This window comes from Diadema setosum, chromosome 16, assembly GCF_964275005.1.
Source record: "Diadema setosum chromosome 16, eeDiaSeto1, whole genome shotgun sequence".
NCBI lineage: Eukaryota > Metazoa > Echinodermata > Echinoidea > Diadematoida > Diadematidae > Diadema > Diadema setosum.
In genome coordinates, this window is record NC_092700.1 from 12,091,491 (window position 1) to 12,109,143 (window position 17,653).

At 40.4% G+C, this 17,653-nt stretch overlaps 1 protein-coding gene across 1 annotated transcript in view; it reads left to right on the forward strand.

Annotated features, from left to right (window-relative positions):
- LOC140239912 (glutaminase kidney isoform, mitochondrial-like) overlaps positions 1-17,653 on the forward strand; it is an 83,530-nt gene that overhangs the window by 18,022 nt on the left and 47,855 nt on the right. Inside the window, exons 4-6 of the mRNA XM_072319728.1 lie at positions 8,149-8,227; positions 10,758-10,891; positions 13,235-13,364. Coding sequence (XP_072175829.1) covers positions 8,149-8,227; positions 10,758-10,891; positions 13,235-13,364 — 343 coding nt within the window. The remainder of the gene's footprint in view (positions 1-8,148; positions 8,228-10,757; positions 10,892-13,234; positions 13,365-17,653) is intronic.

Consider the following 17,653-nt stretch of genomic DNA (forward strand, 5'->3'; position numbering starts at 1 on the left):
TGTACGTGATCGCAAACTGAGGTGAGATCTATCCGGACACTGATTGTCTTCATCACTGCTTACTGTAGATACTATACACATACAGTACAAACCTTGTATGAATGTATCCTACCATGTGTGATAATGCTTGCCATCAACAAAATGGTATGACCTGATCAAGCCAACACCATAATAATCTGCCTGCTAAGTGCCACACTGTATGCTTGCAAGGACTGGAACGCCGGGGCTTTTCATTGTTACTGCTTCATAGGAATCCATTATTGTGTAGCAGATATTCATCACGAGGCTCGCTGTAATGTAATAATCTCCTGTATACACTGCTCATATTATATAAAATAAAAATAAAAAAATCGCAAAAGGGTGTATAAAAAGAGCAAGCCAACCCACCAGTATACAATACCTGTCAATGCTTATTTACATTGTATGTAGCACATGGAGAAATCCGGTAGATTTGTAAAGGCTATGACTTCCCGCAGCAAACGTTTGCAGTACATTATGTATTTTACAGAGAAAGACAGAAAATATTTATATCTTCATCTGATTCACATCATTCAAGCTTCTATGCCAGCTAATCTCCATTTCATGAACTCTATGACAAATTCGTCTAAACATATATATGCAAAGTAGTGTAAAAAAAACCCCCCAAAAACTAGAAAAGCACTCAGAGAGCACAGACCTCCGCCAAGCCAACAACTCATTTTCACAAAATACGTTATGTATGCATGCGGTTTCCCAATATAGAAGCCTCCTGTTTACATCATCAGCAGAGCATGCACTTAAGTGCATGTAAAACCTCCAGTACATGCACCTAGAACTCCCAAGTTCATCGACCTTATAAGCCAAAATAACTTTTTGAGCTATTTTGCAAACAGACAAACCAACGCTGATGATCACTTAGCCTCCTCCTTCCTTGGTGGAGGTAATAATGCTTCCTATGGGTTGGCATTGCAAGAAACATCTACCCCCTGGTACAATGTAGTTGCTAAAAAGGGATGCATACTCTGACATATTTAAGAGAAATGAAGCCTGTGTTCTTTTGTATGCTTTGCTTCCATTTAAACTAGATACTGCTGCAGTGATCACACTACCAGATGTAGACATCAGTCTAAGGATCATGTTAAGATATCAACTGTCATCTACCTATGTTTCAATTCACAAAATGAGCAAATAAAGCAGGTACTGTAAAACACAATATTTTTATACCCCCGCCAAACGAAGTTTGAAGGGGGTATATAGGAATCAGCAGACGGTCGGGCGGTCGGGCGGTCGGTCGGGCGGTCGGTCGGGCGGTCGGTCGGGCGGTCGGGCGGGCGGGCGGTCGGTCGGGCGGTCGGTTGGGCGGTCGGTCGGTCGGGCGGGCGGTCAGTCCGTTGCAAATCTTGCGTCGCGAACTACTTCCTCAGTTTTCAACCGATTCCCATAAAACTTGGCACAGATGTGTGCCTTGGGTTGTAGATGTGCAAGACGTAATTTTTGACAGTACCCAAAAGTACGTTGCCATGGTAACGGCATATTATGGGCAAAAATGGGTACAAATCTTGCGTCACGAACTCCTCCCACAGTTTTTGATCAATTTTTATGAAATTAGGCACAGATGTTCATCTGAATATGTTAATGTGCAAGACACATATTACCGCAGTGGCAAAAAGTGCGTTGCCATGGTAACGGCATGTTATTGGTAAAATATAGGGCAAAATGCTTCATGGCAAAACTGCTTCATCAGTGTTCTTCCAATTCTCATGGAATTCATATTGAATGTTTGTCTTAGGATATAGGTCAGCATGACACATTTCTTGACAGTGACAAAAAGTATGTTGCCGTGGTAACAGCTCACATATTATGAGCCAAAATGATGGAAAATTTTGTGTTGCAAACTACTTCCTCAGTTTTTGCCCAATTTCCATGAAACTTGGTACAGATGTGTGCCTTTGGTTGTAGATGTGCAAGACGCATTTTTCGACAGTACCCGAAAGTACGTTGCCATGGTAACGGCATATTAATGACAGAAGATCAAGGAAAGATCTTGCGGATTTAACTACTTCCTCAGTTTTTTGACCAAAGCTTACGAAATGTTGTTTGGCGGGGGCATAACCAGTCGCTGTAGCGACATTTCTAGTTGTGTCATGAAATTTTTTGCAAATTGGAGCTGACGGCCCTTTTTCGCGGCATGAAATTTTCGCAAGTTGACTCTTAAACATTCAGTGCATATAGCGTAGACAAGAACTTTCGCGTACATTTTAATTTCACGAATCTTGGCTCTCACGAAATTTGCAAAATTAAAATGCGCGCAAAAAGTCATCATTTTACAGTACACCCTGTGTACAAGTTGACTTTTATACCTTAATTGAACAGGTTCAATGTATCGTCAAAACTGGACATGCTGGTACATTGTAACATTGGAAAATTAATGGGATTTTTAAATTTCCCATGCTTTCACTTAGTTCTACTAGTAATACAATATATTGTGACACACATGCTTTTGAGGTGATATGACATTATTGTTCCAAGTCTCCATTTGACCTGCACACAATTCTTCAATAGAAGTTCTTTTTTTTTTCAATGAAAGTATACTGGATAGAATAGATACCTGTATAGTATCTGATGTCTAGGTTAAAAAGTTATGGAGTATCAATTATTTTAGAGGTGAAGGGGTTATATGTGCCAAGTCATTAACTAAAATATGATTTGAAATCAAAGAGGGTCACCGTGGCATAGTGGATAAGACACTTGACTTTCTATCAAAGGTCCCGAGTTCAAATCCCATCCAGTGGCTATGTCCTTGGACAAGATGCTTAATAACCATAAATGTCCTTTGCAACCCAGTTATGTGAATGGGTTTCTGGCAATGCTGGGGTACTAGTAGCAATAGCAGGGCCCTCGCTGGTAGAGTAGTGGCAACACTGAGGAGGCTACCCTGGGTAAAGAAGGCCTTCAGTATATTCTAAGCAGATGATGACATCAACCCTTATCTTATTTTCATGGCATGTGTTGTTGGAATAGATATCACTATTCCACAAAAATCTGAACATGTTCACTATTTTTTTTTTCTTCATCTTGTGTCTGTGGTAATGAAACTTGTTTCCTTTTCTTTGCTTGCTTTTTCTCAAGTGATTATAAGCCAACTTGCCCATGAATTTGCTTTGCACTCTCTCACCTTCATGATACAAAAAACCTCAAATGTAAAGCATCCTTATGTCAATGCCATTAATTGATGGAACTACCAGTTTAAATTTCAATGTTTTGAAATCCATGGCACTCATATAATGCAACCCTCTGTGCCAATGTTCAGGCTCATGTATGCAACAAAATAAAATACTTTGCAGAATTCGTAATCTATACAGTTGTGGTCTACATCCTTTGCACTAGGAAAAAGGGGCAAACATAGTCATCAGATAACATTTTAAAGCTTTACTAGTTGTAAAAATCTGATCACTGGCAGCAATTTGCCATAGTAAAGACGTATATATGAAGATTTAACTCTGTGACCTTGTTGCATAACAGTGCCTCATTTTATGTTCTGCACCAACATCATTTCTGTGTTTGTCATGGTGTATTTCATGAAGTGCTTACTTTTTTTTTTCATAGATTTTGGCTTGGAATTAAAGAGGCATTAATTCCACTGACCTTTTAAAATGTTGTTGTTCTGTATTGATGTGTAACATTTTAATCCGGTGAATAAAATTAGATTGGATGCTGCACATTCTGAACTTGAATTATGAGGAATTATCTTTTCAGCTGACACAAATGTGCTCCCATAAAAAATGTTCAAAAGTCTGTAATGTCAATTTTTCAAGACCTTCTCCTTACAGCTGAACCCCTTCAGTTTGTATTCTATGGCTTCTGCCTCATGTCACAGGAGTATTTAAACACACATGTGTTTGTGGGCAAGTGTCAAAAAGGCTTTCTAATCACATGATATCAAAATTAATAACTTTCATGTCTTCACATTCAGTTACCACATCATTTGTTTTCATGTGATATTATGCCACAGTGCTCATGTGAACCCCCAGCTAAAAAAAAAAGAAAAAAGAAAAGAAAAAAAGAAAGAAATGAGAAGATCTGAATGCAAAGTGAAAAAAAAAAATCTGCTCCCTTTGGGGTACCCCCAAAATATTCACAAATTCTCTTTCTAGAACCAGAAGTGATAAAGCAAAGTCAATACTATGAGCTAACCTAGTACATTGATGACTGTAGTTTTGAGTTTATTTATTGCAGATCCAGGGGTGCCCCCCCCCCCCCCTTGGAGCATTGGGGTGGGGTGGGGGGATCCGAATGCAGGCTTAAATTGTACATTTCCATCTTCTTCTCAAAAACAACATGATGGATTTTCCCCAACCTTGCCAGGTAGCATTCCTAGGGGGATAGGATCTCAATTTGTTTGAATGGGCACCATGTTTCCCATATGGGCCCCAAGAAACCCAAACCACCCATATTGAAAAATTACCTTCTCTAGAGTCAGAAGTGTTCAAGCTTTTTTATTTCAAAACTGCATAGTCAAACCGAGGAGGTTCAAGAGATGGAGTAAGAATAGTGTTATTTCCTTTGATCCTATGTTTAATGCCGCCACTCAGAAAAATCTGAAGTATGTGCTAAACTGGAGCTGCCCCCACAGATAGGAAGACAATTGATTTATGTGGCATCGTATCGTGACTAGTCACTCTCTAAGGAAGATTATGTCTTTACATGGTAATTACTTTTCGCCATCCCTTCTTATAAAACATAATCGGTACATATCAGAAACGGACACGGGGACGTGCGAATAAAGACTGCGCAAACATTGATGAAATAAAGATCAAAACTACTCGACTTTACATGACTTTGCACTAATCTAACATATATAAATGAATAAAGATCTATACCTGAAGATTATGCCAATTCAGTTTCATTTGTCAGAAGTGATTGGAAAGATTATAAAATTGGCTTTTCAGTGAGGGTACAGTTTTAAATATTTTTCACAACACACAGACATATGGCGTACAGATACTAGGGTGAGACCCTTGGGTCTCTTGTTTAGTTTATTAGTGAAAAAAACAAGTCAATTTCTTTTGTGTGTGTTTGAGGCTTGTGAAAAAGCATGCTAGGTGTGTAAAGCCTGAGAAAGACCCCAGAAGCATAACTGTCAAGCCTGATGCTTGAGACTTTAAGAGTAATTTAAGTTTTTGTTGATGTTGCATGTTTTGTGTTGTTCATGCATTTTTTTTCTGGCTTGAAATCTGAATTAAAAAAAAAAAAAAATGGTGTTTCCATTTTATTGAACCATTACAGTTTGTTGATTTATGCAATGTTTTCACTAAATTATAACTGTGAGTGTTTTTTTTTTGGTTATGTTGTTGCAAATATTATTTTCAGTTTTTAAATTTTATTTTTTTGTTGTTCTGTATACATCTGCTTTGCTTACAGCATTGATCTCCTCATGACTGAATGCATCATAGGTGGTTTCTCATGGAAAAAAAAAAATGATTCTCTTCTATGAGAAATTTACACATTGATGTAACTTGCTATCTTGATTGATGCTGACAAATCTCGGTTCAATCAATGACTCCTCTGTGTGATTTCAAGGAATTTTTGTAATACAATTCAACTTCACAAGTGAATCAAAAGATACCATCCCACTCCATCTGCGTTAATGTTGCATACATTGTACGTATGTACACATATCAGCAGTCCATTCTCTCCTGGCATTTTTGGTACATGTACATTGTATCAATGAACGTACATGTACATACATCAATGAACGTAAAGCTATTTCATAAAAGTGGTTTTGATCCAACAGTAGCTCTTAAAGATAATATAAAGTTTTGGTACCTCAAAAGTTTCCCTGAATTTCCTTGTCTTAGTTTGTGTTTCAGGTGAAAGTACCTTTCATATAACTAACACTGTGAGACTTACTCGCCCCAAAGTGCTCTCATGTCTTAGTAATCATGCAATAATGGTTTCGTACCAGAGCCGCCGCCATACGGCGGCGAGGTAGTACACGTATTGTACGAAACCATTATTGCATGACAACTGCGACCAGCAGCGTGCAGCCCCATATACGCATAGCTAACTGTGACCAGCAACCCCATACGCATAGTTAAATGGGGCTTCGCATTGTAGCATTCAGCATCATGACAGATTTAGTATCGCGGGTAAATATCAACTTAAAATCCAAAAATTTCTTCAATTTGAAGACTTACCAGTTAAGTTGAAGTATTGAAAACAGGCTTCGGGCAACGTTTGGTTTTGCCAATAGTCCCTTTCTGTTCGAATTGATGACTGAATGTGACTCGGTCGAGAGGACCTTGGGAGAGCTACACTGAATTGATGGCCAGCGCATGCGCACACAAACATCTTATCCGTTCATGGATTTGAAATTTGTGCGCATGTGATGTGTGCCAATGCGCTGGCCGTAGTATTCAGTGTATGTAGCTCTCCCAAGGTCCTCTCGACCGAGTCAAATTCAGTCATCAATTCGAACAGAAAGGGACTATTGGCAGAACCAAACGTTGCCCGAAGCCTGTTTTCAATACTTCAACTTAATTGGTAACTCTTCAAATTGAAGAAATTTTTGGATTTTAAGTTGATATTTACCCGCGATACTAAATCTTTCATGATCCTGAATACTACAATGCGAAGCCCCATTACGCTATGCGTATGGGGCTGCTGGTCGCAGTTAATTGCATGATTACTAAGAGCGTGTTTCTACTGAGAGCACCTCGCCTCCCTCGCATCGCCACAAATTTTGTCCAATACAGCACCTCGTATTTTACGACCACTCGAGCTGTTTCTACTGAGCGATAAAATATGCGGTGATGCAAAGGTGACGTGCAAATGCGGTGATTGCAGAAGTCGGGTATTTTTAGGTCACAGATCGGGTCACGTGCGCACTGCCGGCATGCCGTATGGGAAGGTAAACAACACGAAGATGGCACCAACCAGAGACAACATGTTTCTTCTAGCGTACCTACCTACATTTACTCATATCAGCCTTATGCACGGGGAGCAGTTGGTAATACAGGGGGCATACTTTCAGGATGTCATCCCTTCCTTTTCCTGAAGTGTTCAGCCTATCAGCCTTATAAAAGCGTTCCCTCAAGTACTTTAGCTTGTTCCTGATCGCCGCCTGGACAGTCTTCTTGTTTCTCTCTGTTAATACGAGCCCTGCCCACTTTGCTACTGCCTCGGCTATTTTTTGATAAGCCACGGTATTTCTCTTCGTCTTCCCATCCAATATACCCTGAACTAACATATCCTGCCACTGACTGATGAGAAATCTTTGGAGATCGAGGGTCCAGTTGAGATTTTCTCCAGGCTGCGACATACTAATGTAGTACTCTCGCGATTCGAGACGATATAAAATGAAATAACGTGGTGTAAAATCAAAGTATGTGATGAGGGCTCAGTAGTGCAATAATAGGCTGTTAATCACGCGAACAATAGACGATGAATGCCACAATGCCTACACCTACACACGTACACAAGCGAGTTGGTACAAAGCATGATGCGAAAACGGTCGCTGTGTGTACACACCTATTTTGTACACCTGTGTCGGAGGAGTGTGTGCGATGAACCGATTGAAAAGCGCGGGGAGAAATTCTAGACGTACGGTACACCACGAATTTCGCTACCCGGTGTGTTTCTACTGAGAATCGTCCCTCGCGTCACCACGCATCGACCACCTCAGAAGGTGGACGACGGAGCACCTCACATCAGCGCGCATGGGCCACTACCCGATCTGTTTCTACTGAGGAAAAATTTGAGGTGTCACCACGCATCGGCTGGCATCACCTCAAATTTTCGTCGCTCAGTAGAAACACGCTCTAAGACATGAGAGCACTTTGGGGCGAGTAAGTCTCACAGTGTTAGTTTAATATGAAAGGTACTTTAACCTAAAACACAAACTAAGACAAGGAAATTCAGGGAAACTTTTGAGGTACCAAAACTTTATATTATCTTTAAATGTGTTAGTCTGGCAGTAAAGGATCACAGGCTATATCACTGGCATTCTTTATATCTTGAAATATCAGTTTGAGTCTACTTATAAATGCAGTGTTACATGGAAGTATGCTCAAAGTATGTACATGGAAATCTACATTGTAATGTATGTGTAATATTTCGAATGTGTGCATTATTTCCTTTGTGATATATTGCTTTTCCTTCTCTCCACAGCTTTCCAAGTCTCGAGGAACTTGTATTCCACATGCTCAGCCATGGCAATGGGACAATCTCAGTTGGAACGTTCTTCGACGTGAGACTTACTCTTCCTAATTCTTCACATTCTTTCATCAATATGCTCTGTAGAGTGTTGCCACCACCATACTCTACCAGAGTTCATGGTGGCTTGTAGTAGAAGCGTGAGCTTTGTAAATAGTTGTCATACCAAAGGAGCCATTTAAGTACCTGGTATGCTGAGAGTCTGTGGAGCTGATGCCCTTTTAACACAACATGGCCAGAATGTTACTGAAGGAAAAAAGATTAGCATAGAAAAGATTGATGATCACCGTTAAAACCAAGATTGACAGAATTGATGCTTCTGTTAATTGACTACTGTGATAGCCACTTTCTCCCTGATCTGTTGTAATCTTCAAAAGTCATCAGGTGTAAATTGTGCTTGTCATGCAAGATTGTGTGTGGAAATGCATAAAAATTTCTACTTATAGAGGAAAAGTTCACCCAAATAAATCTGTTTTTAGTGAATGCAGCAATATTGGTGGAATCTGTCAGTGAAAGTTTGAGGAGAATCAGACAATCTATTGAAAAGTTATGCATTGTTAATTCAAAGTTTCTTAGCAGCTGTTGCTGGATGAGAAGACTGCTGCAGTTTGTTACTTCACATATGAAGAGTGACATACAAGTAAAGAAACTAAAAGATCACTCACATTGCCTCTTTCAGAAAGCTAGGGGAATAGTATTACCTTCAACGTATGTCAGTAACAAGTTGAGGGAAAATGCTTTTCATTCAAAAAAAAAAAAAAAATGAAACTGTCTGAATTCTCTGTGTGAATCTTATTGCTTTACATATCACAAACTGTAGTTGTATTGTCATCCAGCGATGGGGACATTGAAACTCTAAAAATTCATAACTTTGAGTGGATTGACTGATTTCTCTCAAACTTAACACTGATGTGTTCTGCTAATGTTGCTGCATTTACTCAATTCACATACCTGTACCATACTATTTGGGTTAACTCCTGCTCTATAAACCCCTTATTGTGCATTGGATTTTGTTTGTCGCTTATCTCGCACACAGGAGCACTTTCTTCAGCAATAATTGGCACAGATGTCTAGAAATTAATTGTCAATGAATAGAGATTAACTAATCCTTTTAATCCCTGTGATGTCACCATGGCCTTCCTGTTGCATTGAGGCACTCTTTAAAGAACAAGTCCACCTTCATATACAATAAAGGATTGAGAGAATGCAGTAATATTAGGAGAGCACATCAGTGAAAGTTTGAGGAAAATCGGACAATCCGTTTAAAAGTTAGGACTTTTTAAAGTATCTGAGCAGTCACTTCTGGATGAGAAGACTACTACAGTGTACGATGTCACTGATGTGTTCTACTAATATTGCTGCATTCACTAAACCCACATGTCTATGAAGGTGAACTTGTCCTTTAATATGTGAATGGTCTTTACAGAATACTAATCTACAACTAGGTTGAAATGGAATGGCTTTTATAGTGAATGGTGATGAAAAAGCATGGGAAGTGATGCTTCGTATTATTAAAGGACAAGTTCACCTTCATAAACATAAGGACTGAGAGAATGCAGCAATATTGGTAGAACACATCAGTGAAAGTTTGAGGAAAATTCGACAGTCGATGCAAAAGTTATGAATTTTTAAAATTTTTGTGTTGGAACTGCTGGATGAGGAGACTACTAAGGCCTGTGATGTCATATGAGTACAACAGTATAAAGAAAATATGAAGAAAATTCAACATTCAAATGTTCAAAAATGAATTCAAAAATGAATTCAAATTCATTTCTTCAAAATATGAAGAAAATTCAACATTCAAATGTTCAAAAATGAATTCAAAAATGAATTCAAATTCATTCAAAAATGAATTCAAATTCCTTTTTTTTTGCATAATAAAAGAGCACTTGACTTGCCTCTTTCTAAAGCCAATGAGAATAATATTACCCATATTATGTCAGTAACGAGTCAAGGGAATGTGTACTTTTTTCAAAAGATGAAATTTTGTGAAATTCTCTTTATAGTTTCCTTATATTGTTGTACGCACGTGACATCATACACTGCAGTAATCTTCTCATCCAGCGGTGACTTCACAAAAACTTTAAAAATTCATAACTTTTGAACGGATTGCCCGATTTTCTTCAAACTTTCAATGATGTGTTCTACTATATTGCTATATTCTCTCAATCCTTATGTTAATGAAGGTGAACTTGTCCTTTAAAGTGCCTGGTAACGTAAAGAAGTAAAAGCTGGTTCTCATGTTGAAAAAGATTCATAATATGCACAGATACTTGTATGAACACAGTCTAATAACAATCTTTGTACTCATAGGACTCTTAGATTGAAGAAAGCAGCTACAACACATAGAGATTGAATATAAAATTGTTTATTTTGCTGTGTACTACAGGGTATTGTATATACACATACACTTTGTCATTGTTGTCTCACCAGTACACATGCATGGACATTAAAGAGTTGCATGTCATTCACCACATACATGTAAACTTAAAATCATTAAGTATTCATTCCAAATTTTGTTGTGATAGCAGTTTTCATAACACATCATTTGATTTTTTTCCAAGGCCTTAGCATCAAAAGGACTAACCCTCAATGACCCAAGGCTCAAGGAGTCCATGGACAAATTTCGAGAAAAGCACCTTCCTCTCTTTCCAGACCGAATTGGTGACAAGAACCTCACACAGGATGAGTTTAAAGAGTAAGTCAATCTATTTTTCTACAGCATTAAAGGTACAGTTTACCTTTGGGAGCAGTAATTTCATTTTTTTCCCCGAGATATCACATTTAATGCATATGTTTAGGAAAGTTATGTAAACAAAACATTCTGTACCATGTAAATTTTTTTAGATAAAGCCTAAAATATAAGGAGATTTAACTATTTTTTTCAATAAACCATAACTGTAAATGGTTTAATCTACATTATGTAGAAACATTTTGTATTATAACTATTGTTCATATTTTGTATATTTGATAATACTTAACATTAATTATACTGATGCAATTTTTTTACATTGGTTGTTTCTATTTCTAATTCACATTTTAGAACTATTTTAAAGCACTAAAGCTGGGTTTTTGTTTCATCTGCAAATAGTAAATGATGCCTTTAACTAGAGCATTTACACGTACACATACCATTGACTTAATTTATGAGTTACCGGTACTGTAGTAATCATGAGTAAACAAGATGCAGTTACCGGTAAGTACAATCTAGAAAAATGCTGATGAATGAAAGATGGAACTTCAACTAGGCAGTCTCTCTATTAAAGATGCCTTAAAGTTTTTCCTGTGTGCCAGTGGTTCAAATCAATTGGGAACAGCATAAAGTGTTCCACGTACAGTAGTGTGGAGAACTATGAATCTATGAAACGGTGTTGTAGACCTACATGTACATGTAGTCCCAAAGTGCAATGTAGTTTTTTTTTTTTCCAATTGACTCAAACTTTAAGGTTTATTCTGACTGTAGGTTCATTCGTACGGATGCTGATCATTGGTGATAGCTAGTCAGCAATGATAAGAGCTGTGAATACCCTTTACATTATGATGGCCGTCCATATGACAATCAATTGTAAAGATTTAACTTTTAAGAGAGAATCTCACTCAATGATTAAACCACAGAATTGGAAGAAATACACACACACACATACAGCACTAGTGATAAATTGGATAATGTGCAACAGTACAGTAGTGTACTGCATGCATGTGCACTGTATTTACATTATAGAGGTATTAGAACAAGAAGCTAAGGGGGTGCCGGGTTCATGGAGAGGTCATGCTAACTTTCAAGTTCATGGATTATTGTGTCATCATGACTACGACTCGTAGACAGAGTGTAAACCATAATTATAAAAAATCTTTTACTTCAATCTTCAACTTGTCTTAAGGATGGCTACCTTCCAAAGCCATCTATACAGGGCTAAAACTACAAGCTAATTGTTAAAGATAATATAAAGTTTTGGTACCTCAAAAGTTTCCCTGAATTTCCTTGTCTTAGTTTGTGTTTCAGATTAAAGTACCTTTCATATAACTAACACTGTGAGACTTACTCGCCCCAAAGTGCTCTATGTCTGAGTAATCATGCAATAATGGTTTCGTACCAGAGGCGCCGCCGTACGGCAGTGAGGTAGTACACGTATTGTACGAAACCATTATTGCATGATAACTGCGACCAGCAGCGTGCAGCCCCATATGCATAGCTAACTGCGACCAGCAGCCCAATACGCATAGCGTAATGGGGCTTCGCATTGTAGCATTCAGGATCATGACAGATTTAGTATCGCGGGTAAATATCAACTTAAAATTCAAAAATTTCTTCAATTCAAAGACTTACCAGTTAAGGTGAAGTATTGAAAACAGTCTTCGGGCAACGTTTGGTTCTGCCAATAGTCCCTTTCTCTTCGAATTGATGACTGAATGTGACTCGGTCGAGAGGACCTTGGGAGAGCTACATACACTGAATACTACGGCCAGCGCATGCGCACACAAACATCTTATCCGTTCATGGATTTGAAATTTGTGCGCATGTGATGTGCATGCGCTGGCCGTAGTATTCAGTGTATGTAGCTCTCCCAAGGTCCTCTCGACCGAGTCACATTCAGTCATCAATTCGAACAGAAAGGGACTATTGGCAGAACCAAACGTTGCCCGAAGCCTGTTTTCAATACTTAAACTTAACTGGTATGTCTTCAAACTGAAGAAATTTTTGGATTTAAGTTGATATTTACCCGCGATACTAAATCTGTCATGATCCTGAATGCTACAATGCGAAGCCCCATTACACTATGTGTATGGGGCTGCTGGTCGCAGTTAATTGCATGATTACTAAGACATGAGAGCACTTTGGGGCGAGTAAGTCTCACAGTGTTAGTTATATGAAAGGTACTTTAACCTGAAACACAAACTAAGACAAGGAAATTCAGGGAAACTTTTGAGGTACCAAAAGTTTATATTATCTTTAAAGTTAAAAAACTTTGAACTAATCTTTGATATTAGCCAGGTCCTATGGACGTAAACTACTGTACCTCCTGGTATGTGTCTGTCCTAGGTGCATCACAGACAACATTGTCCTTATTGGCCGGGCTCTTCAAAACAAGTTCATCATACCAGATTTCCCAGACTTTGCGGCTGTCATCCAAGAGACATATGAAGAGCAGATCAACAACACTGATGGAGAGGTAAGTGTGTTGGTTATATATCGCACGTACCAAAATGAAACTTTGTCTGTGGTTTCTTTTCTTTCTTTTCTGTATTATACCCGTCAAGCCCGTCATCTGTGGCTTGATACTGTATCTGTTTATTGTACTTTACTGTTCATTGCCAGTATTTAAGGCTTACTGACTACTTTTATTTGAGCCCCGTATGGTAATTATAAAGTCATTCATTTAATTTGCAGAATTATCAAAAGACTGTAAATTGCTAGATTTATAGCTGACCCTCAAATTGGCCACATATTTTAGGGGATTAAAATTATGCTCTTGTGATTTACAGAATGGAGATGTCGATCCTACCTCCTTTTTGAAAGAGCTTAAAGGGATGGTACAGTATTGGGGGAGATGAGAATTGGGCTTCTAACTTTTTGCGAGATACCTAGAAAACACTTATGAAATAGTACAGAGGATACCATTTTAAGAGAAATTCAAAGTTTATTTGATGAAAATTGGGTTTGGAATGACTGAAACATCCAAAAACAAAGTAAAACAAAGCGATCGTAATAAAGTGTGGGTCCCACACTTATCAGAATCACTCTGTTTTGGATATCTCAGCCATTTCTAGACCAATTTTCATCAAATAAACGTTGAATTCCTCATGGAATTACATGCTCTTTCACATTTCATAAGGGCTTTCTCATTATCTCACCAAAAAATGTTAGAAACCTGAAATTAGGTCTCAACCAAAACTATACGATCCCTGTAAAACCTCCTGTATTTGTTTCATTAAATCTCATGCTTTTCTCTATCAAAACTGTCTTTTCTAATTCTTCTTGCTTATGAGGCAGCAGCATCTAAGTAATGTCCCTCAATTGTTGTAGCCAAGTTACAGTCTGTGGAGTAGGGTGTGTCAGGTCCATGTTGTCAGGAGGTCGGAGATCAGGGCACTCACTCAAGATGTGTTGAGCAGTCTGTTCTGGTGCACCACACTGGCAAGCTGCTGATGGGCGTAGCCCCCAACGATGCATGGCTGCATTGAAACGCCCAACTCCCGTTCGGATCCGATTTAGAGACACCCACTCACTCCTTGGGAGGTTTGCTCCTGGGGGGACAGATGTATCGGGCGTGACAACGAGTTGGGCAGGTCGTTGGGTGTCTTCCCAGCTTGTTCTCCATGTCTGACAGATGTTGAAGTCTGATCCTCTCAGCGTTGCTGCATGGCGGGAGAAAGGGCGGCGAGACTTCAGTCGCTGATGCCGCTGACCCAGAGTTACAGAGCCCTCAACTACGTCGTGGAGGAGGTCGTCCGGGTTGCTGGAGGCCTTGCTTACCAGCCTATGTGTGTGATGTTCTCGGCGCATGGGGGCAGGAGCGATGCCTGAGAGAACAGGTAGGAATTCTGTTGGTGTAGGCCGGAGACATCCTGTTATTAATCTCATGGTGTCATTCAGAACTGAGTCAAGTTTCTTGGTGTGAGAGCTCCTACACCACGCAGGGGAGGCGTATTCCGCGGCACTGTATACCAGTGCTAGCGCACTAGTGCGGAGAGTGGTTGCACTGGCACCCCATTTTGAGCCTGCAAGTCGGTGAAGGAGGTTGTTCCTTGAAGACACTTTTGCACTTATGGCCTTGAGTTGTTCCTTGTAGGTCAGCTGCCTATCCAACTTCACTCCAAGGTAGGTTGGTGTAGCATTGTATGGAAGAGGTGTTCCATCAAGAATGACACTGAGTTGCCGATTAGCCTCCTTGGTGTTCAGGTGGAAGGCTGTTACCGTTGTCTTGGACATGCTAATCTTGAGTCTCCAGATCCTGAAGTACTTCGCGATTTGCGACATATCTGCAGTGAGGGTATTCTCTACATTTGACCAGGCTCTGTCAGAGTGAAGAAGGGCAAGGTCATCTGCATAGCCATACTGTCGTGAGGTTGTGAAGGGGATGTCACTGATGTATATGTTGAAGAGCAAGGGGGATAGTACAGAGCCTTGAGGAACTCCATTCCGCAGTTGGCGTGGTCTGCTGGACTGTCCATCACTAGTCTTCAGAACGAACCTCCTGTTGGCTAGAATGTTGCAGAGGAACCTCACCATGTGGCGATCAGGGATTGTCTTTAATAATTTCAGAGTCAGACCCTGGTGCCACACAGTGTCGTAGGCTGCAGTGAGGTCGACAAAGATGGCGCCTGCTTTGTGATTCTTCTCAAAGCTGTCTTCGATGTCATTGGTCTGCTTGACAATTTGGTGGACTGTACTCCGACCATGGCGGAAGCCCGCTTGTTCATCTGGTAATTGTGGGTCAACCACAGGTTCTATCCTCGCCAGAAGGAGACGTTCCAGAAGCTTGTAAGGGACACAGAGAAGGGAGATTGGTCTGTAGCTCTTGGGGTCATCAACTGGTTTGTTTGGTTTTGGGAGAGCAATTACAGTGGCTTTCCTCCATATCTTAGGGATGACTTGGTTGGTGAAACAGCAAGAATAGAAATCTGTTAACCACTTCTGACATTTGACCCCGCAATGAATAAGGAATTCTGGTGGGATGTTGTCCGGACCTTGGGCCTTTCCACTCCTAAGTAGGGCTAAAGCATTAGCTAACTCCTCCTGAGAGAAGGGGGCCGACAACCATCCATCCACTCCCGGGGCCTGCCATAGGTTGGTAGTCTCCTGTTTCACAGATCGAGTGTGGGCCTTGTCACAGTCCTTGAATCGCCCATTGCTAACAAGTTGTTCCGCGATGGAGTTGGCTGACACAGGACATGTTCTAGGTTTGGTACTGTTTCCAGTGAGGCGTTTGAGAGTCTTCCAAGTAACTCTGCTAGAGTGAGTGAAGTCTATCCCTTGCACGGTTTCTTCCCAACGTTTACGACGCTTCCTGTCTAGACAATCAGTCAGTTGTGAGGCTTTGGTGGAAGCCAAGTCTCCAGGTTCAGATCGCAAGAACTGGTTGTAGATAGCATCACATTCTTCGTCCCAGGTGGGGATGTAGTGTCGGCGAAAACCGCGCGGGATGGAATTCGTTGCTGCCTTGATAAGTATATCGCAGAAGTCTGAGTAGGCTTGGTCGGTGCCACGGGGAGTTGGTGGAGGGAGATTGCATACGGCTTCATCTACCAAGTCGGAGAATTTTTTCCAGTCGGCCTTGCGGAAATTCCAACGCTTAACAGGCTTCGTTGTGACTGGTCGGACTGGGTTTACTGGTATGAGCAGTGATGGCCTGTGTTGTGACTTGGGAAAGGGGTCTAAGATAATCCGGTGAGGTGATGGGCCTTGAAAGTTGACAAAGGCTAAGTCAGGATTTGACGTTGTATTCCATCTGCAAGAGTGGAAGCTGTCTGGCTGTTTTGGGTCAAACAGTAATTGGACACCAGCTGTTGAAGACCAATCTTCTAGTGCAAAACCATCTGGATTAGTGGATGAGTAGCCCCATGAAGTACTGTGACTGTTGAAATCTCCAGCATAGATGCAAGGAGCACTGAAGATAGGAAGGGTATTTGGCTGAAGTCGAAATGAGGGTGGCTTGTAGATATTTATAATGGTAACCTCTTCAACTAACGTTGCCGTCCACTCCACTGGTGAGTCTGATGGACATGAAACCAATGCTTTCCAACTGTGAGTACTCTTGACAAAAGTTGCAATCCCATGAATTTCACTTACTGTATGTGCGGCCAGAGTGAAACCAGGGATATTGAGATAAGAGCTGTCCTTAGCATGAGTTTCCTGTAGAAGAACTACTGTTGCTTTATGTGTCTGAAGTAACTGTTCAATAACGTTGATCTTGGCTTTGGTTAGGCCTTCTACGTTTAGTTGCAGCACGGAGACGCCTTCCTGTATGACATCAAAAGATGCTTGCCCTGATAACTTTGTGTCAGCTTCAGGATGTGGACTTGAAGGATTCATCTTATTTGGAGCTTTACTGTTGCTGCTGCTGTCTCAGATTGTTGTCATTCGCCTGATAAATCAGTCACGTGATCGATCAGTTGCCCCGGGCCCACCACAAGGAGGTTGACAACACGGACCCACAAACACTATTCAGTGCTACTCAATATTCGTGTGTATCGCCTCGAAGGCTATTTATAGCTGAAAGTTCTAAAGGAGAAAAAAAATTGGACGTGTCCTTTAGCTTTTGTGACGTCACAATAATGAATTGCGTCAAATCTGGCTGCTTACGGGTGCTTTGTGTGCGTTGCTGAAAGTTAGCTGCGATGACTGAAGGGGATGACGTCACAACGAGGTTTGTTGGTAGTACGCCTTGTTCCTTAGTAAAGCTGCGTTGACTGCACTGTAAATGGTGACGTCACACTGAGGATTGTTGACTGGTACGCG